The sequence below is a fragment of the Onychostoma macrolepis genome, chromosome 03 (genome assembly GCF_012432095.1).
Source record: "Onychostoma macrolepis isolate SWU-2019 chromosome 03, ASM1243209v1, whole genome shotgun sequence".
NCBI lineage: Eukaryota > Metazoa > Chordata > Actinopteri > Cypriniformes > Cyprinidae > Onychostoma > Onychostoma macrolepis.
Window position 1 is genome coordinate 38,174,397 of NC_081157.1, and position 27,615 is coordinate 38,202,011.

Below are 27,615 nucleotides of genomic sequence, written 5' to 3' on the forward strand. Positions count from 1 at the left end.
TTTGTTTGTGTGTAGGAAACATGCGTACCACCCCCACCCCAAAGAAGATGACTGTTTGTCCTTATCTCATGAGAGATGGAGGAGGGATTGCGTCTAAGTGGATTTCTTGAGAAGCCGATTATTTATCAATGAAACACTTTGTATGCGGAGCAGCAGGGCTTTAAGGTTTGTAATTGACTCATGCGAACGCCACCGATCAGCGCCATATAGAAGACACCGAGGCTTCTTGTTGCACGGTTTAAGTAAACTGAGAAAATAAAGATTGGCTTTGACCAACTGCGGGGGCATATTGCCACAATGGCACAAAGAAAAAATCAACAGCAGAAATGTAATGGCACAGTTACATTCATGAAACAGCAAAAGTGAAAAGATAACACACTAAAATATCAAACCAGTGCTTGGCCAGCCGATACTGCAATAAATTGTAAATGTATAACATTTAATAAAACTTCTGACATGTGATGGCCTGCCCCCAAAACATCCATGTCCTGAGAATATAGTTCAGCTTCTTAGGTAACATCTACTTTAATTCTATTAATTCTATTCTATTTAATTATGTTTCTTACACCTACATTTTTACTTCCAGAGAAAACGCATGCAATTGGGCTTTTTAATGAAGGCATTTTATTGGACTTCATTTATTTGATCAAAAATACAGTAAAAATAGTTTATATATATTTGAGGTTTAAAAGAACTGCACTTATTTAAAGTATTTAAAGTAACACTTTACAATAAGGTGTCGTTTGTTAACATTAGTTAATGTATTAACTAACATGAACGAACAATGAATAAATTTATTACACTGTTTATTAATCTTTGTCAATGTTAGTTAATAAGAATTCAGTAATTCATTGTTTGTTCATGTTAGTTCACAGTGCATTAACTAATGTTAACAAACACAACTTGTGAATTTAATAATGCATTAGTAAATGCTGAAATTAACATTGACTAATATTAATAAATGTAGAAGTATAATTCATTCTTAGTTCATGTTAACTAATGTAGTTAATTAATGTTAACTAATGAACCTTATTGTAAAGTGTTACCCTTATTTGAAAGTTTTTTTGAAATAGTCAAAGTCTTTACTGACACTTTTAATCAGTTTCATTCATCTAAATAAACAAGTATTAATTTCATAAAAAACAAAAACAAAACAAAAAACTTACTGACACCAAACTTTTGAATGGTATTGTAGTGTCATAATGCAATAAACTATTTTTTAAATTAATTTTTCATTTATTTTAACTGAGTATGTGTTTACAAAATTAATGCTTTTTTATTTAGACACATGAAATTGATTAAAGTCACAACTTGCAATCACAGAAGCAGATAGATAGATAAATAAAAAATAAAAAAAATAATAAAAACTTATACAGTCTATATAGGTTTAAAAAAAAAGAAGAAATTAATACTTTTTAAAATGTATTTATTAATTTATTTATTCATCTGTCTTTCTATTTGCTTTTGTTATTGCAAGTTATGACTGGTCATAACATGTCCTGGATTAACTCATGAATTGACCCCTTTCAAACAAGCTCATTGCTGTGTGGTTAATTGATATGTCCAGAGGGCCATGTTCATGTCAGTGTAGTGAAGAGCAAGTGAAATGCTTGTTTTGTTCTTATTAGGTACATATTTGCCGCACTGTATGCTTATTGTGCATGTTGAGAAAATGAAAAGGAAACCTCATATAATATTGTGTTTGTCAGCCTGAATAAAAAAAGTGATTTCTAGCCATGCAGTTACACTCAACTGTAGCAGTATAACAATAAGTCTTAGATCAGGAAACAGCTTCAGAGGGTTTAATCCATTGTGGAGCTGAGGGATAGCAGAGAGTTCCTTTCATCTTTCACGGCCTACTTTGATTTTGGTGCTTATTTTCAAGAGATAGGGCTATTTATTTATATCAGAAACAGGAAATGTGGCAATTAAAAGTGGAAGGAGACTAAGAGTGGCCATGTGACTGAGTTCCCAGACTTCACATTTGAGCGTCCATGCGGAGGAGCCAGACAATGATCCTCAGTGGCCCTCATTAGCCATATGAGTGTAGTGTGCTAGGGATTAATGTCACGTAGCCTTTAATACTCAGTCAGACAGGTTCTGACTGTAGGCGAAGAGTTTCAGAGCTTTGGAAGAGACGTGAGTCCTTGACCACGCCGCTAACCACCTCTGTCAAATTACATGGGTGTCCGAGGAACAACAATTTCTGGAAGTTGAAAAGTGCAATTCTATGTATTCGTGAGCTGAACAGAAATGAAAGGAAGGGAAAGGATTAGATTGTGTGATGTTTGTATTGTCAGCTATTCTCCAACATGTCTAAAGAGCACTGAAGTGGTAACGGATTTGTGAGGGTAAAAATAGATTTGGTTTTTGTCAGAGATATTCATAGTAAAAACTTGATTTCAAGCATAATTATTGAGCTCTCTGAACTAGGGCCTGATGTCAAAATATTTTTTTTCCTGCTGCTTTTTTGTTCCATACAAATGTGACGATTTCCCAAAACGTTTCATGGGGTTCCCAGAATTTAAACAAAAGATCTTTGCATCTTTTAAACAAATTACCATTAATGGGATATGTGTTTATGCAATATGTATTAGACCTTTTAAAACGGCCTTTTTTGCATACATCCGAGGTAAACAGTAAATGTCAGAGAACTAGCAAACACAGCTGCTGCAGCAGAAAATTACTCATAAACTCTTTCAATTTCCTGCACGCTGCAATTGACTGAAATGCTTTTCAAAACATTTGGGGAGCATTTAATCCTAGCTCAGAGTTACTTTCCCACACCAAATAAATAAACTGGAGGTTCTCAAGCATTGTTTCAAAGGTCATGACCAACGTTTTATAATATTATGTATGTCACTGTTAATCCACATGCTTTATCTATACTTAAAAAATCATTAAAGCAGATTTTGGTAGGATATGTGACCAATAGCTGAAAAAAAAATGTATATGTTTTTTCTTACATGCACTACTGTTTTTATGCTCACCAAGACTGCATTTATTTGACCAAAAATATAGTAAAAACAGTAATATTGTGAAATATTTTTTACAAATTGAAATAACAATTTTCTTTTTAGATATATTTCAAAATGTAATTTATTCTTGTGATGGCAAAGCTGAATTTTCAGCAGCCATTTCTTCAGTCTTGAATGATCCTTCATTCTAGAAATCATTCTAATATGCTGATTTGGTGCTCAAAAAATTACTTATAAATGTTGAGCGCAGTTCTGCTTAATATTTTTTGTGAAAACTGTGATACGTTTTTCAGGATTCTTTGAGAAGCGTAAAATAGAAAGTACCAGCACTGATTTGAAATAGAAACCATTAATAACTTACATTTATTTGCTGTCATCTTTTTGATCAATTTAATGCATCCTTACAGAATAAAAGTTTAATAAAAATTTATTAACAAAACAAACAAACAAAAAAAAACTTACTGACCCCAGATTTTTTTTATATTTATTTATTTATTTTGGCACACATGCTAGTATGCTACAGTTTTCACACTGCCCACATAAGCAGCATGGTACTGAACATATTTTTGCCATGCATAGCATGCTGAAATCAGCAAAAAAGTGAAATATGCTCTGAAAGCTATTTGTCAATATGATCTTTTGCAGTATAGGCTTTCATAAAAGTAGCATAGATTATTGGAATGATTTTTATTTGATTTTGGAATAGCTTGATGCAGTGACAGGCACACAAACTCTATTAATTCATTAAATATAACTGAATGCAGATGATTTCCACAGTGTATAGCCCCAGTTTGGTTTTATAATTTTGTGTATGAATTTATGGCAGTTTTTTTAAACAAAATGGTCAATGTAGAATATAAGACGTAATTTCATTTTCTGTATAAAGCCACAACATGAATCTGTTGCTGCCTTTACGCTATTGCTTCTTCCATACATTATTATCAGGTTTTTATCATATTTGCAAGGCGGATATACACTGACAAACTCCCAGCAGTATCAAAACCCAGAAGTGTCATGGTTTTTAATCTTCCAGCTGCTACTTTGAGCACAGACCAAGATGAATGATTTCAGACCGGCACGTATCAGCGAGCAGTATATCTTTTGTAGCAGAAGCCCAAGTCTGTTGAACTGTTCCGATGCGCAGAAATCCACTGAAGCGGGCAATTATGTGAAGGGCTGTGCAGGTTAAGTCAGGCTCATTGGCTGGACTGTGGTTGACCTTTGACCTCACCTGCCTCAGGTCACAGATAAGGTGCTGTCACCGAGGTATGTATACTCTTCAGAAGCCAGTGTTAACATTGTGTCCGTAATCTGCTCTTAAAGAGGTGAAAAGGAGACTTTTCAACCCGGTGAGCCAATCATCTTGAAATCAGCACTGGCACCTGTGGCTGCAGGGCATGCATACCTGTGAGCATGTTGTCACTACGGCTGACAGCGCCGCGCGGTAAAATCTATTTTTTCAGATTTCCTCGGCGATCAACAACATCATTTTTCAGTTACCAACTTCGCATTGTCGCTGTTGAATTATTCAAGGGCGCGATGGGAGCATTAATATTTGTCATGCTCTCTGATACGGTGCAACTGACCAGAACAGCAAATGGAATCTGATCAAGGAGCGCAGAGCAGTGTAAGAGCTTTCCTGCTGTGCACTCCCTCTTCCCATCATACTCTTCCTCACAGCTGCCTCCAGCCAATACAGATAGAGGTGAGGTGCAGCACAAATCACTAGAGTTTTCCCCCAGTATCCAATTATATTCTCTGCAGAGATAGAACGCTGTCCGTCGTGAGAAACCGGAGCGAACTGAACGTGTTGCAGGCGTTTTCTTGTTTTATTGTGTGCGCCTGGTTGCTTTCTCAGGGTGTAAATCACCGTCGCTGAGGCTAATATCTGTGTTGACACTGCTAATTGATTGATCCCTTTGGGAGCTGCACCTAAAGCAAAAGGGTGATGGGCTGGCTGTCATCTAACCCTATCCAGAAATCAACTGGCTGACAGGCAGGAGAAATCTGGCCTCTGGCCTCTTAGTTCCCATCATTCCTGTGACCTCCTAATCATTATCACCATCTACCGCATTGCGCCGACACAGTCAAGCATGACAAAGCTGCTGGGGGTAGAGGATCGTGAGCTTTAAAGACATAAGAGCCATAAGTGGGGTCATTTGTGTTACGTAAGGACACATTCAGAACCTGGTGCCCAGGTGCAAGCAAGTCAGCCGGAGACCTGCTTTCATTCGGCTTGGATAAACGTGGAATTTTTGGAAGAATAGTTTGCCACCTGGTACAATGATTTGAAATAATAATATGATTTAAAGGGATAGTTCACCCAAAATTTAAATTATGTCATTACTTACTCACCCTCATATCGTTCCAAACCTGTAAGACCTTTGTTTTTGATGAAATCTGAGCTTTCTGCCCCTGCATGCATGTGATGCTGCTGACGCAGGAGTAGTGCTGTCAGACAATTAATTGCATCCAAAATAATCATTTTTGTTTACATACAGTAATATGTGTATTGTGTACTGTGAATATTTATGTATATATAAACACACACACATACAGTATGTTTTGAAAATATTTACGTTTTTACATGCATAAATTTATATTTATATAATTTATATTATATTATATATAAATATATTTTAATATATAAACATATTTGTCTTAAATATATACATGTACAAATACACAACATATACACAGACATATACAAAATACATGAATATGAATTCTTTCCTCTCCCAGACACAACCACCACCAAAATTTTATGTACCCACAGCCCAATTTGCACGTTTATGAACTCTTTTCAAAATTGTTAAAATTAGATTCAAAACATAATACAAAACTGCATAAGACGGCAATTTCCTATATTTCTACAATTATAATGTATAAAACAATTAGATTTAGCTAAACCAACAGTAGGTGTTAGTTTTTCGATTTCAGTACTGTCTATATACAAAAATGGACATCTTAGGAATTATTTTGTACTGTAATGTAAACATGGACCATTGAATACTATACATTAGACAGCTGTCATTCTTGTTTTGTAAAGAAATGTAACAAAATAAAACATTGTTGCTATCAGTTGTTAGTGGATATCATTGCTTTATGAGTGCCAAAGTGTGTTTGTTTAGTGACAAGCTTTGCTAGTCTTATGAAAGAATGACTTGATTTGAGATTTGCATGAAGTGCTTTGGTCATTGTTGTGCATTTGTTGTGAAATTTACTGCCGGGCTGTTGATGCTTAAAATTGGTTAGGAGAACTGTGAAAATTTGAACTATTATTAAAATGTGTCCTTGAGATACAAATTGAGTTAAAAAAAAAACTTAGTTGTGTATACATAAAAAAAATTGAGTTGTATTCACCTGTTCACATGATCTCAGCATGGCCCCCATGAGGTGACCCACTCTGTGTAGAATAAAACAGTTTTTATTAGATTACTGATATGTGTGCTTGCTTGCATTTGACTGTATACAATTTTTAAACATTTATCAAAAATACATTTCATTTATTTGTAAAACTATTTTGAACGCTTTTACATTTGCAGTTGATCTTTGTTTTTGATTATTTTCTGACTTGTTCGTTAGATGCAATTGAATCAATGCATTCTACTGTAAATAATCATCTCTGCTATTTCTACAGCAATATCATGAACTCTTAAGGCCAATTGGGCATGTGATGTCCTCTTCACAGAATTAAACATGATGCAATGTAACCTGTGCAGGGGTAACTGGATAACTTACAATGGCTGAATTCCAGTTCTTACTGTGGGCTTCAAACCAAAGCATGCATGACAGATGTTCAACGTCATGTCACTGTCAGACAAAATAACAAGAATTTTGTCAGCCACCCAGACAGTTTTGCAATAGCTTTGCTGTAAGGGCATGTTGTTCTCTTAGAAAACCACACTTTCTTTTAAATGTATTGGTATAACATGCTACAGATGATTACATAATGCATATTTATATTTAGTATATTGTATATTTAGAATATGGACCAATGAGATTATGCTGTATTTAAATACGTATAATACATACATATAAATAAATATTTGTATACATGCATATGTGGTTGTATGAATTACATGTGTGTATGATACAGTGTTACAAAAGATTTCTATCTTAAATAAATGCTGTTCTTTTGAACTTTCTATTCATGAAAGAATCTTGAAAAAAAGGCTGTTTACACAAAATATTAATAGTAAGAAATGTTTCTTTAGCTGCAATGTTAGAAGGATCATGTGAAGAATGGAGTAATGGCTGCTGAAAAGCTAGCTTTGCCATCACAGAAATAAATAAAAATGTTAATTATATTAAAATAGAAAACCGGTGTTTTAAATTGTAATAATGTTTCACAATTTTACTGTTTTTACTAAATTTTTGAATCAAATAAATGCAGGCTTGGTGAGCATAAGATGCTTCTTTCAGAAACATAAAAAAAAAAAAACATTTTACAAACCCCAGACTTTTTGAATATTATATAGTGTTTGTCAGTGGTGTAATGTAATGAAGTAATAATACTTCGTTACAGTACTTAAGTATTTTTTGGGAGTATCTGTACTTTACTTAAGTAATATTTCAGCCAACTTTTACTTTTACTCCACTACATTTCCTAATTAAAATGTATACTTTTACTCCAATACATTTCCCCGAAGCATATTCGTTACTTACAACAAAATAGTCAGAAGTCAGAAGAACACGGACAGCAGGAAAGCAGGATTGACGAATCAGTGGTCTGGCGCTTTCAAGTTAGACTCCTGAAAACACCTTTGTTCATGTGCAAACAAGTGCGCGCGCAACTGCGGATAATTTCATTTTCCAAATAAGTCGAGGCTGGGGTGTGCGATATACAGTACATCTTCTGCGATAACATGGTAAGTGTTGTTGTAATGATGTGCGATCTGACATTATCGAGTAGGCTATATCACTAAATCACAAAGAGTGCACGCATGATTTATTAGTCTATTAAACTCAAAATCCCAGGCATTCTAAATTGTAGACGGCAAAAATGCTTCTGTATGCTTTTTATATTTTTATTATAATTTAATATAGTTAACTTAATCTATATCAGAGTGCCGTTTTTCTGCAGATATCAGCATAACACGTAAAATCATTTTATACAAGTTCAGTAAAGCAATAAGTGACTTACATTTTAGATATAATATTGCTTGTTTTTGCTCAATTTTGCCAACGAAAATAGTTCCAAACAAAGATCACAGCACTGTTTTGCGTCTCTGAGCAATGGACGGTGTTTACTTATTGAATGAATCAGCTTTTGAAGGAATCGGTTGATAATAATGATTCAGTGATTCACTCATTAACACAGTCAAATGTTTTGTTACTGAATGAATCTAACGTTTGAATGAATCGGTTGAATCACAATGACTCACTCATTAACAGTCACTTGCTGCCACCTACTGGAGGTTTTAATTTCACATTTCGACATATTTTTTTTTTTTTCATGTTTTAAATAATTTTAAATATCAGTATTCAACATTTTATGTTAAAAACATTAGGCCTATTTATGCACCTGCAACTGCAGGTTAAATGCATCCATGTCCCCTCTGAGATACATTAAACTGTGTAAATACATTTAAATGCTATTTCAGATGCAGATTCCAGAAATGTTTTCTTATGTTGGAATGAAAGACTCTATTCTTACCCAAAAATACAAAATGGGAGAAAGAGTTCAATCTTAACACAATCTTGCTACTCAAGCTAAGTATGAACATTTGTATATTTATTTATTTATTTATTTATTTGCTTCTTTTCCATTTTGCATTTACTTGTACTTTTACTTTCAAGACTTAAGTATGTTTAAGATTTACAAAAATACTTTTTGTACTTAAGTACAACAAATATCACATACTTTAAGACTTTTATTCAAGTAATATTCTAAACGGTGACTTCAACTTCTACCAAAGTCATTTTCTGGTAAGATATCTGTACTTTTACTTGAGTATGGCTTTCAGGTACTTTATACACCACTGCTTATTTGATATGCATTCTAAATGAGCAAAATAAAGCTACATAAAATTCTGAATACTGAACAACCACAAACAAGTAAAATAATCAAATTAAATTTCAAAAGAGGATCATATTTTAAACAAGGATTATTTATCCAAATCACTTGATCATTTGAAGCATAAAATCTTAACTAGAGATTGTTCAGTGGCTTTTTCCATCTAATCTTTTCACTTGGTAAAAAGCTCCTGGCTGCCATCTGCTGGTGAAAGGAGTAGTCTTGTGCATTGCATAGTACATTTAATCCGTGACTGCCACCTGATTGGTATTAAACAGGATTGAATATGGCGTTATTGATGAATTGTTTGATAATGCATATGCAGAGTCGCATCTTGTGACGCAGAGGGGGCAATCTGGGGGCAATCTGATAACAGAGTCGTATACGGATTTGTTTGCGCTTTATACATAAATATCACGCTCATAATAAATGGAATTCGAATATCAAAGCCACTCAAAAACTCTAAAATTATGCATGCATTACAGCACATCTTACCATAAAGGAACAGCACCCTGTGTAGAGAAGGAAGGAAAGGGAAGGAGGGGGCATAGTACGGGCAAAGAATTTTACTTTAACTGGATCCACAGCACAGTCAGACAGGTTGATAGATGAGCAGGTAGCCAGGCTTGGTGTAGAGCACAGAGGGCATCTCTTCAGAGATGTGGGGGTAGGTAAGACCTAGTTGAGGTGTGTGCCATGAGCCTGAAAGCATAAATGATTTGTTGTGTTAGGAAACAAAATGCATTTTTGATAAGCAAAGCTAAAGGAACGCGGCACCTGTCACAACCTCAACAAACACCTTCATTCACTCCAGAAGAAGAATAGCTTGCATTCAATCTTTCAGCCTCCATCTGAAATAGCCATTTGTAGAGAAGAACTAAAATAATGCATCGTGAAAGTCTTTGTTGTAATCAGGATTGTTGTTTTATTTTCCAGTAAAAATAAAAAAAAATATATATATTTTTGATTTTGTATATAAAAATATAAAGATTTTGCATATAAAATAAAAATATATGGATAGTATTTTGAAAACAAATCTTATTGTAAACAAATTAAATTCTCCAGTAAATGTTGTTTTTTAAAGGTTATTTAGATCTTTACTTTAGTTAAAATTAGTTCATGAATTAAAATTAAAGCCATACATTTGTTACAGTATTCATTCATCTTTGTTAATGTTAGTAAATAAAAAATACAAATGTTCATTATTATCATGTTAGCTCAGGTCCATTAGATAATATTAGCAGACACAAATGGTAAAATGAACACGACTAACTAAAATACATGCTCTACAAGTATTTTCCATTGTTAGTTCATGTCAACCAATGCAGTTAACAAACGGAACCTTATTGTAAAGTGTTACCAAATAATCTTTTTTTTTTCAGTATGCCAGTGATATTTGCATCAACGGAAACACAAAACGCGTGAATATGAAACATAATGACCTGAACATGAGACAGTGGTATCACATTCCCACTGTGATATGTAATATTGACGTCCTTCTCTTGTATGATTACCTGCAGACTGATGTGACAGCGACAATGACAGCGCAGCAGAAGCTGAGAGGCAATCACCATGCCAAAGGTAACATCCATTCACCCGCTCTAATTAAATGCCATTGTCATGTCAGCAGGGATCCAATCTGCAACATACACGCGACATGTCCACCTCTCACTGTGAAAGACTGCAAAAAATAAAACAAACTTCACCTGCATCATCTGCATTATGCTTAAAATAGGCTGTCTGTGGTATAATTGATGATCGGCCATCAGAGTGCATTTTTTCCTTAAAGAATTATATTTTTCATGAAGACAGAGACAAAATGTGTGACATTTGTGTCTCCGCTGCATGGCTACACTAAATAACAGTCTTATTTTTCTTCTCAGTTCCAGGTTTTGCAGTTGTCAGTGTTTAAACAACATTACAAAACCGTTTTCTGTGCAACACCATAGACGATTCCACTGCTACATATTGACAAAACACAGCTCTTTTAAGCTAAGTATTACATAAAATACAAATCACAGAAGATGCTGGTAAAAATAAAAGAGTTTTTTAGATCTTTTTTCCCCCAGTAGGTTTCTAGGCGATTGGAGAACTTTAACAAAAGGAGGAAGTTAACTAAGTGGGAGCAGTTAGCAGAAAGCGTTTCTTTCTCATGAATTTCTGAACACTTTTGACGAGTGTGGGCGTTGTGCTCCTGAAGGAGTATCGCATATGCATGCCTCTAACAGCGGAGGAGGTAAGGTCTCGACCTTTATTTGAAGAGAAAGCGAAAACTGTCGTGCTGCAATTAAGTTCTCAACAGGCTGTTGCTTCCCCTCCTAAATGTCAATTAACCAAAGTTCAGAGGAAATCAAAGAATGCAGTGAATTTCAAGAAGGTGATAGTTAAGGGTCATACATTTTTACTGAATAGAGCTAACCTATCCGTGCGGTCTTGGTAGGAAGTTTTTTCTTAGATTCGAAGGTTCTTTAATAGGAGGTCATAGATCATATTTGAGCTGTGGAAGATTTCTCAACAATCATAACCTTCCTTAGGTCTGCAAACCTCAGGAATGCTATATTTTTAAAGGTCGTCTTCTGAAGCAGCAACAAAATATATGCATTACTGTAAAATAAGGAGCTGTGTTTTGGTGTCCTTGGTTCAGGGCATGTGAGCAATATACGATCTATAAACACAGCCATCAGGAAAAGGACATTGGGAAGATTGAGGAGGTCTTGCAGAATGAGACCCATGTTGACCCTAAACATTGATTGTTGGCTTAAAAATACTTTCGTATCTTTTCTATTATCATATATATATATATATATATATATATGTATATATATATATATATGTATAGCCCAGTAGTACATGTTGTATAAACTATGTTGTATTTTAACAGATGCAACCATTTTTAAACAATATTAACAAAAGCACTTAACAAAATACATATAGTTTGGGGTTAGTAACATATTTTAATTATTATTAATAATACTTTTATTCACCAAGGATACAAGAAATTGATTGAAAGTGCAAGAATTTTACTTTCTATTCCTAAAAGAATCCTGAAAAAAAAAAAACATGTATCAGTTTCTGGAAACATATTAAGCAGCACAACTGTTATCAACATGACATAACATGAAAATATAAAATAAATATAACATGTTAATAAGAAGAAGTGTGTCTTGACCACCAAATCAACATATTAAAAGGATTATGTGACACTGAAGACTGGAGTAAAATTGCAGAGCTTTGCCATCACACTTTTTAAATATAAATATATTCATATTCAAAAATGAATATTTGAACCGTTACTTGAAATTGTAATAATGTTTGGCAATATAACAGTTTTTACTGTATTTTTGACCAAATAAATATATAATCAATCTTTGAAATAACACTTTAGATATTAGCACATGCTTGTAAAGCCGTAGCAGGTGTTATTGTAACAAAGCAGCTCGGTTTCTAGTGTACCTCAGTTGTCATGGTAAAATCTTTCTCTGCACTGAGATAAGGGCACAATTACATGTCTCCATGAGTGATGGGGCTTCCATCTTAAGTGTTTGGTTAACATGTGAGCGGTCACAAGTTCAATCCACAATGGGGTCAAGCCCCGTTATGCTAGAAAATATGATGCGTTCCGATAACAGGTCCCCAGTTTACTGGTCCGTCGGAGCAAAATATGTGATGGAAGAAAGACTATCTGTTTTCACCTGCCACCAGACTCTTAAATCCATTTACTCCTATAACTGCCGTAATTAGACCTCTTATCAGGATTATAGCCATTAGCCTTTGACAAGGAGGGCTTTAACGGCAATTAACTTGGAAATAATTGACCATACTATAATTGGTTTCATTTTCACAAAGAAGAGGGGAAGTCCCCAGACAATGTTTTGCCATCAATGCTTTTAAGATCGCCAGCGAAAATGTCGATTTGCATGTGTCTGCTCCGCACCTCCGTCGACTTAAACCATTTCCTTGGGCTGATTCTGCGCCACCTACTCAACTGTTTCATTAAGTAGAAACATTTTGAATCGAGCTGCCTTTGTTGCCAGGCAACCTCCTCGGACATTTTGTTTTAGTTATGTTCATGAGCTATTAAAGCATACGAACCAAATCTCAAAGCATGCTATTTTTAACCTGCCTTTCCACTTGAGCGTATGCGACGTGTAATGAAGTGTATTGTTAATAACCAGCTATGGCCAGTCTCTCTATCGTATGTCGCGAAGGACTCGGGAGCGAGGGCTGTGATTAGGCCAGGGGTTATTTAAATCTCACAATCCCTGGATTAACATGCAGAAAAACGGGCCGCGGAGATAGCGTCAAAGGTGGAGAAGGAAAAAAAGCCAACGCCACATGCATCCCATGTTTACTTTAAATATAGATTCAGTGCTGCCGTCTGCATTTTTAAGGTCAGTGGGAAATAAACATTCAGTAGAGTTCCTCTGTTGCCGTTTCATTACAGCTGGAACAAGCTCTGTGTGTGCGAGGCAGGGCTGCAATACCTGAAGCTGTGAAATAAACAAAAGCCGATACAGGCTGAATATTGGAAGGCCTTTACACCGCAATTGGTAACCCTGTGCGCGTTAGACGTCTTTGTTAATCGCAATTCCCCAGATAAGCGGTGTGTGAAGAGGCATGAGGTATTAAGAGGGAGCGAAATTGAATAACAGCCTCTGCATTTCTAAACAAATTTGAGACGCAGGTCTGTGTTGAAAGTGCCCTCAAGCATCTGCCATCCAGCACTAATTGGCAACACGTTCAAGGGACCCCGGAGAGGGATTTACCTTGCTGTTAATTGGAGAGAAGCTGGATCGATCGCTAGTTCTTCTTCTGTATAAAGACTCTCCCATGTTGCTGTCATTCCTTATCATGAAGCAGATTGGGCAGGAGGGGATGAGCTGGGCAACGGTGGGAATGTAATTGGGTTTCTTTTGTGGCACTGCAGAAGTTTTGCTGCTGACAGGGAATCCTTTGTCTTTGGCCTGCAGCTATGGTGTCAGATCCTTGAGTTTCCCAAGGTGGACATTGCTCGCCGTCCAGAGCGCTGAGCGCTTTGATACTCAGACTCCTCTGGAACGTTCTCACACGCTTTGCTCTGTAAATGCATACCGACCCTTCAAAGGGATTTGAATGCTGTATTCGGAGTGCCAAGGACATGCTGGGATGTCACTGTCTGGGCTTACTCTTCTGACGTTATTGCTGTGGAGTAATGAATACTTTCCAGCTGAGTATGCTCATGCTTCGTATGTGCTGCATCCTAGAAAAGGCTGGAAATGTCTTAATAAATCACTGTAACATTGACATTGAGTGTCACTGTTTATTTGTAGCTATTTTTATTCAGCACAAACATGCATGCAGATGCACATCACCCTTTTGCCACCTCTGGTTTCTTTCTGTATCGTGAATGCAGAATATGAGTATAATATGAGAATATGAGATAGTTTCTTTTCTTCTTATTAGTGAGACCAAAATTTTATGAAAGAAGTATATTTTTAAAAAGTCTCTTCAAGGCTGCATTTATTTGATCAAAAATACAGTAAAACCGTAATATTGTGAAATATTATTACAATTTAAAATAACTGTTTTCTATTTTCATATACTTTAAAATATTTTTTTTTTCCCTGTGGTGGCAAATCTGAATTTTCAACAGTCATTACTCCATCATTAAGTGTCACATGATCCTTCACAAATCATTCTTTAGTGAATAGAAATTTAAAAAGAACAGCATTTATTCAAAATAGACATGTTTTATAACAAAATACACTACTGTTCCAAAGTTTGGGTTCAGTGCGTTTTTTTCTTTTCTTTTTATTCATCAAGGATATATTGGAAAAATTGATAGTTAATACTTACATTCAGGGATGGGCAGTATTTCAAATACAAAATACTATTTTGTATTTAAATACATTTAATCTTAGTATTTTTGTATTTTCAAAATATATAAAATACTTTTTGCCAATCAACCTCTTTATTAGACTGCTGATTTCCTGTATCAACAAGTATACAAAAATACTAAACACAAAATAGTATTTGAAATACTGCCCATCCCTGCAGGAAATCAGCTGTCTAATAAGAAGGTTGATGGGTACCTTATGTATTTTGAAAATACAAAAATAAATGTATTTAAATGCAAAATAGTAGGCTATTTTGTATTTAAAATACTTGTATTTGAAATACTGCTCATCCCTGTGTTACATTGTTACTTTTTTCACATTATAGATTACAGTGGTGGAGGTAACGAATTACAACTAGCCTACTCACGTTCAGAGGTGGGTAGTAAAGAGTTACATTTACTTGAGTAATTTTTTGGGGTAACTAATACTTTTAGAGTATATTTAAAGATGGGTACTTTTACTCAAGTATTTTAAATGAAAAAAGCTGTACTTTTACTTTGTTACTGTTGGCGACGCTCCTCTCGTTACTTTATCTTAATGCAATACAAGTTAAAAATGCTTCAATTTATTCCAAAGCGCAGTCTACTTTTCTCTGGGCAATGAGCGATGCCCATTCGCGAATGATTCATTCTTTTGAGTCAATTCTGTTTAAAGGCTTGATCAAACCAATTGGCAAGCCAGTGAATTGGTTCGCGAATCAGTTTGAATGATTCGTTCAGTTCCCAACTGCCCATCCCTGTGTTACATTGTTACTTTTTTCACATTATAGATTACAGTGGTGGAGGTAACGAATTACAACTAGCCTACTCACGAGTCACGTTACTGTAATTGAGTAGTTTTTTCGGTAGGCTACTTGTAGTTTTTTGAGTATATTTTTAAAGCTGGACTTTTACTTGTACTTAAGTACAAATTAAGCAAAATCTACTTCGTTACTCTTAAATCTTAGTTAATTACTGAGTACGCCCACAATTTGAATTGATATTCAAACCTTTGATGGCACTTCAGTAGCCAATAGAGATATCCGATCGTAAATGGACCAATAACAGCCCTGATATCTGAACCGGGTCCCGGGAAAAGCCGATTGGACAGTGAGGAAGCTCAGCGTGATTTATGGACTCATAGTTTGGAGAAACAAACTGCATGGTAGTTTTATCATTAATTTCTATATTTTGATACCGATACTGAAATATACAAGCTGCGTCTCGCTCTCTCCTCTCCGAAAGTGAGTTTGACACGCATCGCCTCCTGTCAATACAGAGTCTGAATATCTGTGCGGGAAACTTTAATTTCTTTGCAATGTAAGTTTATGCTAGAAATGTTTTGGAATGGGATATCTGTCTGATTTGTACATATAAATATCCTAGTCTGCCTAACTGCATCACTACATTGTACAGACATTAGGTCAAAGCCATCTGATGTTCCATTTATCTAAATAAATAGGCCTAAAATATATGGCCCTTAAATCACTGCTTATAAAAATTCAGTGTTATCATATTTCGAATACCTCAACTGAATTGAGGTCATTTGCTTTATAATTTTATTACTGACTTTGTACTTGTCATTTTTTTAGTAAATTCAATTCAGTTTGAAATCAAATTTGAAATCAAGCTTCCTTGGGTTGTAAGCTTTTGCAACAAAGTTACCCTATTTTAAAGACACAAATACACAGAATGAGCAAATGTTTAAGATTGAGATTTTTGTAATGGTAATTGATCAATGTTTATATGCATGTACATAAAGGCCTATATTAAAATATGTTCATCATATAAAGCGAATGTGTCTTTTTAGAAGACTTGGGTTAAACCAGTTTCAAAGCTTGAAATAATGATTGCCTTGAAAAAATGGATGGACAAAAAAAAAGTAAAATATTAAAATATCTATATGGCAGTATACAGTATGTGGTAGTTTTGCCAATGGTATTGAAAACGATTAGTCGTCATGAAATCAAAATCGCCCTACTTTTTTAGTGCACATTACTAGTCTGACTGTTTCTGGGTCAGTGCCTCTACTTATTTCACTTGAGAATACTATCTCAACAGACCATTTATGAGCACTATTTAATTAATATTACATATTTAAGCTAAGCATTTAAAAAAAAAAAAATTGTTGTGCACACTACAGTCTCCGTTCTCACAGTGTGTCTAACACTAATATTTTAGCTGAATCACTGTCTGGCCATCTGGGATTTCAGTATGGAAATAAAGGTTACACTCTTAAGAAAAATGGTTCTAAACAGTACCAGAAAAGGGTTCTTCAGGTTCTAACAATAGCAGAACCCCTTTTGGTGCTAAATAGAACCCTTTTTATAGGGTTCCATAAAGAACCATGCTTTGAAAATGCTATATAGGACCTTAATGGTCTTTTTAATGATAGTTTATTTTCATTAATATTAGTACATTAGTATATTTATATCTTTAATAGTATTATTAATATTATTTGTATACTGTATATGATTTATTAATATAGTTTTTTACCCCTCTATCTGCCTGGTCTTATATTATCTTGTAGCCTCTATTAGGGTTTTTACATAAGAAAACAACAACAATAGCATGTAAATTAGGTACTTTTATTTATTTATTTATTTTTAAAGACATGCAAAATTGTAATAAAAATGACAGTGCTCTAACAACAGTTATTAGCAGAATGCATTAATAAATGACAATTGACATTGAACATAAATAAATACTTAAAGTAAAACAAAACAGAAACAGAAAATAGTGTGATGAAGACCAAGTTCCAGTGAAATACTGTATTTTCATAATCCTCTATGATGCCTGAAAGTCCATCATTATGGACATCATTATGGTTGCTTAATGTTTAATCTTTCCTGCTGTTACGGAGCAGTCCGGCGACATGACAAAGAAAGTTGATCCTGATTGGTCCTCTTGCGTGCATTCAAAGTGCTGATTGGCTGATTCACAGATAGAACCTTATATAACCAAGTTAGAGTTTGACTTTGTAGATAGAACCTTTTTGTTTTCTGAATAAAAAGTCCTAAAATGTACAAAACTTTAAAAAAAAAACATCACATAATGTAAATAAGTTGTCACAGAATAAGAACAAAACGGCGGGAATAAAGAACCCTAAATTCTAACACAAAGAACCATTTCAGCATAAAGGGGTTCTTCAGGATGCTATGGTTCTAAATATAACTGTTATTACATGTAAAGAACCTTTAAAGAACCATATTTTTTTTGAGTGTAGGGTTATAATTTTTCCGTATTACATGACATCGTGGTTGTATATTAGCACAGTTTGTTGTTGTTGTTTTTGGGACATCTGGCAGAGTGTTAGGACCCAGAAGCGATGAGGCTGTTAGTACTGCTTAAGTACTGTTTTGGCACCAATGCTTTTACTTGTAATTGAGTATTATTTCAGCAATGTAACAGTATTTGTACTTGAGTACAAATTTTCTGTACTCTTTCCACCACTGATAGATTATCATGTTTGAATTATACATTACATATATGCATTTTAGTACCGATATGTTATATAAATAAATATATTAGCATATACCTTTGTAAATGTGTTCATATATATTCATATACAATAATACATACCCTAGTGAAAAGTAATATATTTAAAATACATTTATTTCATACTAAGTATAGTTAAAATCTATTAACATGTTTACTGACAGATAACTCGAGACTTACAGATATAAAAATTATAATTAAACTTTATTTGGCGTACTACTTGTGCACAATGCACAATTCTTAATATTAAGTCTAAAATGTGTTTTAATGTCACTTTTGATGAGGATTGTATGATCTTTGAATAATATCGGTCTTTAAATGCAAAATAATTAAAGTGTACCAGAAGTGTACTTGCAATAGTTCCACTTTAGCACAATAAAATGTATTAAGTATATCTTTAATTGTACTTCAGCACTACTTCCGCACAATTAAAGTGCATTATGTACAAAATTGTTCCAATTTAGCAGATTTTAAGTATATCAGTTCAGTATACTAAAAGTACAATTGCAGGGCATTTTATTGAGTACATAAATATGAAAATGTATTTGTAGTATACTTAGCATGAAAAAAATGTATTTCAAATGAAGATTCTGAGAATTTTATTTTAAATGAGGTTTTTTTTTTTTTTGTTCCTATGAAAATAACTATGGACATTTTAGAAGATAAGGCATTCAGTAACTGACTAATAACCTTCTCTTCGCAATTAAAGTGAAATTACTGAACCTAAGCCTGATAAAAATGCTAATTTAAGAGAAAAGAAATCTCAGACAGACTTACACGTTTTTGCATCTGAAGTCTTCATGTAAATGTAATCATTTACAATACAAAAATAACAAATAATGCTCGTTGTTGTTATTCAAATAATTTCAATATTATTAGTAAAATAAAAGAATCATTAAACAATATTATCCATACTTACTGTTTATGTTTTTTTGTAAACTGTAATGCTTAAAATAAAAATATAACAATTGGGAGTAATATGAATGTATTTATAGACCTACAGTATGAAGACACAATAAGGATATATGTAGTCCTTTAAATGCCTCATATACTGAATAAAAAATGAAAAATATAAATTGTGGGTGATTATCATGGTTTAGCTGATTCCAATTGGTGCCACATACATCTTAAGTAAAAAATTGTTGATATTAGTGTATGATTTTGAGCTGTATGCAATGCGTAATTGCTAATTTTTTAGCCGTAGTCAGACCAAAATACATAGTCTCTTTTGATCCCTCAGTGAACAAAAGTTTTCAATCCACATTTAAACCACAGTTGAGATTTGTGTAAGTGATCAGTCCCTTGTTTGACACATTGATCATCCACATTTTTTTGTTTCAAAATTTCAAAAAGTCAAACATAACATGTCAGCGGTGCCCCACAGATCTCAGTAGAAGAAAAAGCTAAATAAGACATAGCTGTGGACTTCAGAAGCATTCTGTAGGTTGGGATCCCACAAAGGCAATGTTAAATTTCAGAGCTGCTGCCCAGAAATCCAGACTTGTTAGCAGTAGCCTTGCTTGGTTGATTCATATAAAAAGCCTGAGGCCTTATATCAGAGAGATGCTGTTTTGTTCAAGATATCTTCAAGAAAGAGTCATTTTCCCTCAGCTCCCTCCTTCCACCTCAGACTCAGACTTTCTGAAGTGTATTGCGATACACTGATCCCACTAGACATGAGAGACGGTACTTAATTTATTGCGGATTCAATATTCACTGAGTAATTTACTGATATGTTTCATTTTTTCAAATGTCAAGACAAGATAAGCCTTTCTCGGGTGAAAACAAATTTGGATGTGGATTGACTCTCAGTGTCTCAGACAATAGGTTCTTACGCCAATAGACAGGAAAAACAATTAATATCACTGGCTCAGTTTGACACCTCCTGTGTTAAATCTGGTAGGAAAAGGCTGTTTATTTCTGATAGACATGACTTCAGTTAGGGTTTGATTTGTGCTTTCAAATCTCTTCTGTATTATTGCTCTAAGCGTAAAACAAATGCTGCAGTTATTGCAGTTGTGAAAAATCATTAATTGTTTGTGTAATTATAAGGTTTTACTCATACACCGGTTCTAAAGGACTGAATGAAGACCAGCCAATCATGTGCTTAAATACCCTTGTAGAAGAAAAGTACACTTAAGCATACAGAGTACTTACTACAGGTGCATCTCAATAAATTAGAATGTCGTGGAAAAGTTCATTTATTTCAGTAATTCAACTCAAATTGTGAAACACGTGTATTAAATAAATTCAATGCACACAGACTGAAGTAGTCTTTGGTTCTTTTAATTGTGATGAGTTTGGCTCACATTTAACAAAAACCCACCAATTCACTATTTCAACAAATTAGAATATGGTGACATGCCAATCAGCTAATCAACTCAAAACACCTGCAAAGGCTTCCTGAGTCTTCAAAATGGTCTCTCAGTTTGGTTCACTAGGCTACACAATCATGGGGAAGACTGCTGATCTAACGGTTGGCCAGAAGACAATCATTGACACCCTTCACAAGGAGGATAAGCCACAAACATTCATTGCCAAAGAAGCTGGCTGTTCACGGAGTGCTGTATCCAAGCATGTTAACAGAAAGTTGAGTGGAAGGAAAAAGTGTGGAAGAAAAAGATGCACAACCAACCGAGAGAACCGCAGCCTTATGAGGATTGTCAAGCAAAATCGATTCAAGAATTTGGGTGAACTTCACAAGGAATGGACTGAGGCTGGGGTCAAGGCATCAAGAGCCACCACACACAGACGTGTCAAGGAATTTGGCTACAGTTGTCGTATTCCTCTTGTTAAGCCAATCCTGAACCACAGACAACGTCAGAGGCATCTTACCTGGGCTAAGGAGAAGAAGAACTGGACTGTTGCCCAGTGGTCCAAAGTCCTCTTTTCAGATGAGAGCAAGTTTTGTATTTCATTTGGAAACCAAGGTCCTAGAATCTGGAGGAAGGGTGGAGAAGCTCATAGCCCAAGTTGCTTGAAGTTTCCACAGTCTGTGATGACTTGGGGTGCAATGTCATCTGCTGGTGTTGGTCCATTGTGTTTTTTAAAAACCAAAGTCACTGCACCCGTTTACCAAGAAATTTTGGAGCACTTCATGCTTCCTTCTGCTGACCAGCTTTTTAAAGATGCTGATTTCATTTTCCAGCAGGATTTGACACCTGCCCACACTGCCAAAAGCACCAAAAGTTGGTTAAATGACCATGGTGTTGGTGTGCTTGACTGGCCAGCAAACTCACCAGACCTGAACCCCATAGAGAATCTATGTATAGCAACGAACGTATTGCAACTTCATTTTATTTAAATATGTTAAATTCAGCATTAAGTTTGACTTCTGAGTCCATTTCTCAGCCTACATTTGTAATACTTAGTTACATATGTAATTTTATAACAGCTTCTAATAGCTAACAGCTTGAAATATATCCAAAGTATAATGTTGCATATACTGACAAACACATCTTTGGTGCAGTTTAATGTCAGTTGTACTGCAACTAAAATGCCCTTTACTGTAACTAAATACTGTATGCTGAAACTTAATCTGCTATACACTTTATTATAATCTTGAATGCACTTAAGCAATTCACTTATGCAGTTTAGTTCAAAGTACTTTCTAAAGTACCTTTAACAGTGTATGTTTTATCATATTAATCCTCTTTCAAAGTATACCTTCTGAAATGTAGTCAATTTAATTGTACTTTTACTTAAAATAAACTCCTAATTTGCCATTAACTTAAAGTGTGCTTGGGTATTATACGTTAAGACACATTCATGAAAGTTTATTTTCATACAGTGCAGTGCAGTTCACTAATATTTAATAAGCTTTGTATTGTTACAGTAGTGTAAGTATTAATGCGTTGCAGTTTAGCAAAGGCAAATGTGTGATACTTGCACCAAGATATCCCTGTTTATTTGTCAGCAAAAGACTGTCGGATGAAATGTTATACATTTGGGCTTTTGTGAAAACTACAGATTATAGTTATTTTTGTATCCCTGCTCATAGATAGTCTAATTGACCCCGGTGCATTATGGATTGTTGATGTTTTCCTATATTTTTTTCTTTTCTTTTCTCTGTTTCATCTAGCCATGTAGCACTGATTGTAAAGCATAGACAGCCAACTTTTATAAAAAGCCCATCTTGCCAGTGGTGAATTACCCTTTTAAGATTCGTTTAAATTATGGTACTTTTAGTATTTCAAGTACACTTTCAGTATACTGCAAAAATGTATTTCTTACTTAATATTATTATCTCTTTTCCAATACAAATATCTGAACTTTCTTTAATCAAGATACATTCTCTTAAGAAGCAAAATGACATAAGATATTACGTCTTGTTTTCTGAAAAATATATCATAATTTAAGCTTAAAACAAGAAAAAACATCTGCCATTGGGCTCAGAGAAATAAATTAGCTTTCTCTTTGAATGTTCAAGCTTAATCTCAATTTTGATCATTTTTAAGAAGACGAGGCTTAATAGCCTGTCTTTTGTCATTTTGCTTGTATCTTGATTTAAGAATGTTTAAACATTTGTACTGGAAACCAAGACAAAAACACTAAATAAGGAATCAGTGTACACTTAGATATACTTCTTTTTTTACAAAAGTTAATCTTCATTTGGACTCATAATGTGTGTTTTGAATGTGTCAGTTTTAGCTCTTATGATAAAGACAAGCTAATGGACTGATGGTTGAACACAGTTTTGTTGTTGAAGCTGTGTGGTGGTGAGGTTGGTTTGATTGCGTGTTTCCCCTCTGCCATTGAGCTGCTCCGGGGGACCATCTCTGCAATTGTCCTTCTATAAATCACTTTGGATAAAAGTGTCAGCTAAATGACAGATTTCACAAATGCATACTTATCATCTCAGAACAACCTTACCTACCAAGATCCCATATTTAACACTCCATTTAAAATGTTACTGCATATTACAGCTGCGATTTGGAGGTGTGATGAGTTTAACGACACACCGTCTCAATATTGGCAGGCACATAAAAAGACAGCTTTCTAATCTCTGTATGCTCGCGGGCTCGGTTAGCACACTAAATGTCTCCCCGGGGCCCGTCGCTTTTCAGGTCCCCACTTGCAGGATGGCAGAGCTTATTTATGAGAGCCAGTGTGTCCAAACATAATCACTGCTGGGCCGCCCCGCTATTGGATGACAGGGGTAAAGAAGCCATTCCCATGCAAGCTCTTGAGCATCTCTACAGCCTTCTGATTGATGACTATAGATTTAATTTTCCTCACCGGATGCATCTTGAGCATTTGAATTTGGTCTGAAACTGCCAGAGAGTTCCTAAATTTGAAGTCGATACTGATGTAGAGGAGAGTTTGCCTTTTGGTCAGCTCTTTAAAGTCAGCGAGAACAGCTGAACCGCAAGCAGTCTGAATGTTTTGTCCTGACAGCTGGTTGATAGAGTCTAGTAGATGAAAAGAACAAGGTTGTCGATAACTCATAAACTGGTCTAGAGAGAGCTTTAGAGTCCAGTGGCCATAAAATGAACACATGTGGTGGCATCATTTGAGCTGCTTTTCATTGTTTTAACGTTTTAATGCATTTTAATGGGTGGACTCTTTACACACATAACAATTGGATAGTTCTCTCATTCACCCTATTTTATTTCATCACATCCATTTCTTTTTATCTTCATTCACAGGTAAATAAGAATTTGGACACTTGCAAGCCCTTGTGTGAGTGGTAATAAAAGAGCTCATTACAAGTACAGTAAATTATAATACATTATATGATTACGATAACAGTTAATGGAATACATAACATTTAATGCCTTTAATGAGCATTTTTTTAGTACATCAGGTTAAACTATATACTGTATATATTCGACTGCAGTGGAAAATAAACTCATTTCAGTATTAATATTACTGTGATATTGTTGCAGTGTTCATCTTATTGCTAGGTCAATTGCTTTGTATGTTGTAATAGACTACTTTTTTAAGCATCAATAAATACTGTAAAAAAAAAAGTTGCTGTTCAGTTTCAGTTCATGCATTAACTAATGTTAATGAAATGTAAACCTTATTGTAAAGAGTTATCTGAATTATTATATTTTTGTTTTGTTTTATTTGTTTTAAAATCATTTTATTATTAATTTCGATTTTTGTGTGTTCTACGTGAGCACATGCAGTATGTTTCAATTAGGCGACAGTCTTGTGGATTAGTTAGATGTTTCTGCTGTTTTCCCTGGTTTTGGAATAAGCTTTTCATCCTTGTGTAACTTCAAATTGGTTGGAGATTAGAAATATGCATATACTTTATGTAAAAACAAGATTCTGCTTATTTTTCTGCCCGTTACTGCACAGGGTTTCAAGTTGTCTAACCATGTTTCCATAGTGCTTCGTTCAAACCCGACTGTTGTGTTGTGTTATCTAGTGCTTGGCTTTTAAGAGAAGCCCTCTCATTCTCCAGAAACTGTTGCCATTTCTCTGTTTGGTTCTCGTTGCAGCCTGGCGTTTGGAGTGCACACTGACTGTGTCTGGGCAGGAGTCGAGCAGAATGATGCAAAGGCTTTTTGGAGATTTATTCCAGAAACACCACTGCTGAGTCAAGAGAGTCTCCCTGAGTTCTGACACACACATGCTGGTCATCCATTAACACACTAACGTCTCCTGGCTTTCTCATCCACTGGTTTTGGAACCTAAGTATTTAAAGCTCAAGTATGTCATTTCTGTGCCATTAGAAGTAAAAGCAAAAATAAAGGGCCTCATTCAGTTTCACACACTCAAAATTTCTGCAGGAAAAACATACATTTGAACTTACCCTCATTCTAATGATTATTTTATATAAGAAAACATCACTGCAGGAAGTGCAGGTATTTATTTATTTTTTTTCATTATTATTTTATTTATCGTAAATTAATACTTTTTTACAGTCTAATTGATACTTAAACAAAAATTTAACTGGCACAACAATTTTTATTTCTTCACTAGAGGAAATGTGCTTGCAGCTTGTTCTAAACTTATCATAAAATTTACTGCTAACATATTCATATGATTTCTACATAAAAACGTTTTTACACACACATTTTATTGGCCAGACAAACATATAGTCCCGCCCCCAAACTCACGCCATTGGTTTTAACAGTGTTGCTAGGTCTGGTCAGGTGGATTCTACAAACAAAGCAATGTTTTGAAAACACCACAGATTTTCTTTGTTAATGGTTTGTGTGAAGGCAATCTACAAATGGCCTTCTTAAGTCTCTAAATATAGCTTGGATAGAAGAAAGTATTTTAGCATTAAAAATTACACACTTCACCTTTAAGTGGAAGGTTTCTGTCCAGAGAGGACTGGATAATCTCGCTTTGAAATGTGAGGTTAAGGCTTCATCATTTTGGGTGAATGGCTTTATTCTTTGGAGACTCATGATTACACAGTTGGGCTTAAGTCAGGCTAAAAGGTGCAGTGATTTAAAGTAACTGTGTGTGTGCACATACGTGCTACCATATAATCAGAAGAAGATGAGAGTATTTAATGCGCCTCGCCGAGTACCCATAATGCTCAGCAAGGACATGAGCTATGGGAAAGTAAAGGATGTTTCGCTCGTGTCAACAGATATTTACGAGGGAAAAGCAGTGCGACTGCTTGGCCCAGAGATGGCCTCGTGTCAGGCAAAGGTCTGCTGCCGGCTGCCGACAAGATGTAGGTCAGGCCGGTTCAAAATAGCTGCAAGGCCAGAGCCAGGGGAATGGCAGTGACCTCATAAATGGTAACTCTGTGTGGCAGCGTACCTCTTCTTGTTTTTCCTCTCTCTGATCCTCCTTTAACCTCTCACTGGGCTCGGACAACTCCGTCCAGGTCTTTTCGTCATGATCCCGGTCCCTAATGGGATTCCTTTTGACACTCTTACAAGATGTGGCACTAGAACCGCAGAACTGTGTGTGTGTTGAGGGGAATCAGGGAATGGCTCCCATTTCATGCAAATTCCAATGGGATGCCTTGTCACATGTTGTGTTTGTAATGCCACACAGATGGACTTTTAGGCAAGTCAGAAGTTCAGCAAGACACTTCAATAAGCAGATGGATTGATTTAGCATCTTGTTAAGCTTGTAGCTATTCTGTTTGTCGTAGGAGGGAATGTGCGAGCTGGATATTTTTGAGTAGTTGCAAAACCAGTGGTAAATTTACTAGGTATTGAGGAATCAGTGGGAAAGATTGTAAATTATTGATTGGTCGCTTAACATTGCCATGTTCTGCATAGCAATATCTACTTGAATTTGAATTTAGAATAAATTAGCAAGGGCACTTGTACAGAATCCGGGCTGTTGCTTTCCATTTGCATCTGAAATGCAAACCTGTCTGTGTTATGCAGACAATCTTTGCAATCTACATAATGGGTGGTTAACTGAATCCTGAAGGGGTTGTTTTTTTTTTGGACAGTCATTGAAGGACCATATAAAAGGAACACATTTTCTATGCACATCTTTTGTAAGAAGCTGCACTCTTTTGAGATATGAGATGGAATACATGCGAGTCAGATGCCTTTGGTCACAAACCGGAAATGTGGATGCCGAGAGACATGCAGTCACCTAACCAGTGACCTGATCAGTGTGTGATACTATTATGGGTAGTTCTGTTTAGTAAATTGAACCACGCAGCAGTCAAGTAGCATGTTATATTTCCTGCACAAATGAAATTAGGTTATATTAAGTGCTGCATTAAGTCAAACTTGAATGTAGAACCATCTATTTGCCTTTTCATTGAACAGATACTGCCATCCAGTGGAAACGGGTTGAATTCGGGCTTTGATATTGTCTTGTAATGTACATTTTAATTCAGTTTGAGGAACAAACTCAGACCCTTCATCCTAAACCATATAAGGATAGTGAGCTCCACAACTCTCCCTTCCATCCAGTCTCACTTCTGACTGCACAAGACTCCAATGACTGGGCCTAAGTGGTTGGAATTGATGAAAACATATTCAATCATTCTCACAATTTTCACCAGATTAATTTCAAATTGTTTCTTTTGGTCACCACATTCACATCAGACCACAAGAAATTGGACCAAGAAGCAATTAATACTTTTATTCAGCAAGGATGCATTAAGTTGGTCAAAAGTTGTTCATAATATGTGACCCTGGACCATTCATAATAAGCTGAATAAATAAGCTTTCCATTGATGTATGGTTTGTTAGGATAGGGCAATATTTGGCCGAGATACAAATATTTGAAAATCTGGAATCTGAGGGTGAATCTGCAAAATCTAAATATTGAGAAAATTGCCTTTAAATTTGTCTAAATAAAAGTTCTTAGCTATGCAT

The 27,615-nt window shown here is 35.1% G+C and overlaps 2 protein-coding genes across 12 annotated transcripts in view; one reads left to right on the plus strand and one right to left on the minus strand.

Moving 5' to 3' along the window:
* septin12 (septin 12) overlaps positions 1-8,232 on the minus strand; it is a 66,812-nt gene extending 58,580 nt beyond the window's left edge. Inside the window, exons 1-3 of one of the 3 annotated variants that reach the window (XM_058770866.1) lie at positions 8,125-8,232; positions 6,720-6,791; positions 6,342-6,384 (exon numbers count right to left, since the gene is read on the minus strand). Coding sequence is in view for 1 of the 3 variants with exons in the window: in XM_058770863.1 (XP_058626846.1) it covers positions 5,334-5,403 (70 nt within the window). In the remaining 2 variants the exon portion in view is untranslated. Of the gene's footprint in view, positions 1-5,333; positions 5,419-6,341; positions 6,385-6,719; positions 6,792-7,646; positions 7,749-8,124 lie in introns of those variants that run through there. The other 2 variants (XM_058770865.1, XM_058770863.1) reach the window with 2 other exon arrangements.
* rbfox1 (RNA binding fox-1 homolog 1) overlaps positions 7,733-27,615 on the plus strand; it is a 298,167-nt gene continuing 278,284 nt past the window's right edge. For 6 of the 9 annotated variants that reach the window (XR_009270281.1, XR_009270279.1, XR_009270283.1 and 3 more), the window contains exons 1-3: positions 7,753-7,849; positions 8,585-8,697; positions 10,518-10,578. Coding sequence is in view for 3 of the 9 variants with exons in the window: in XM_058770875.1 (XP_058626858.1) it covers positions 11,213-11,233 (21 nt within the window). In the remaining 6 variants the exon portion in view is untranslated. Of the gene's footprint in view, positions 7,850-8,584; positions 8,698-10,517; positions 10,579-11,147; positions 11,234-27,615 lie in introns of those variants that run through there. The other 3 variants (XM_058770876.1, XM_058770877.1, XM_058770875.1) reach the window with 3 other exon arrangements.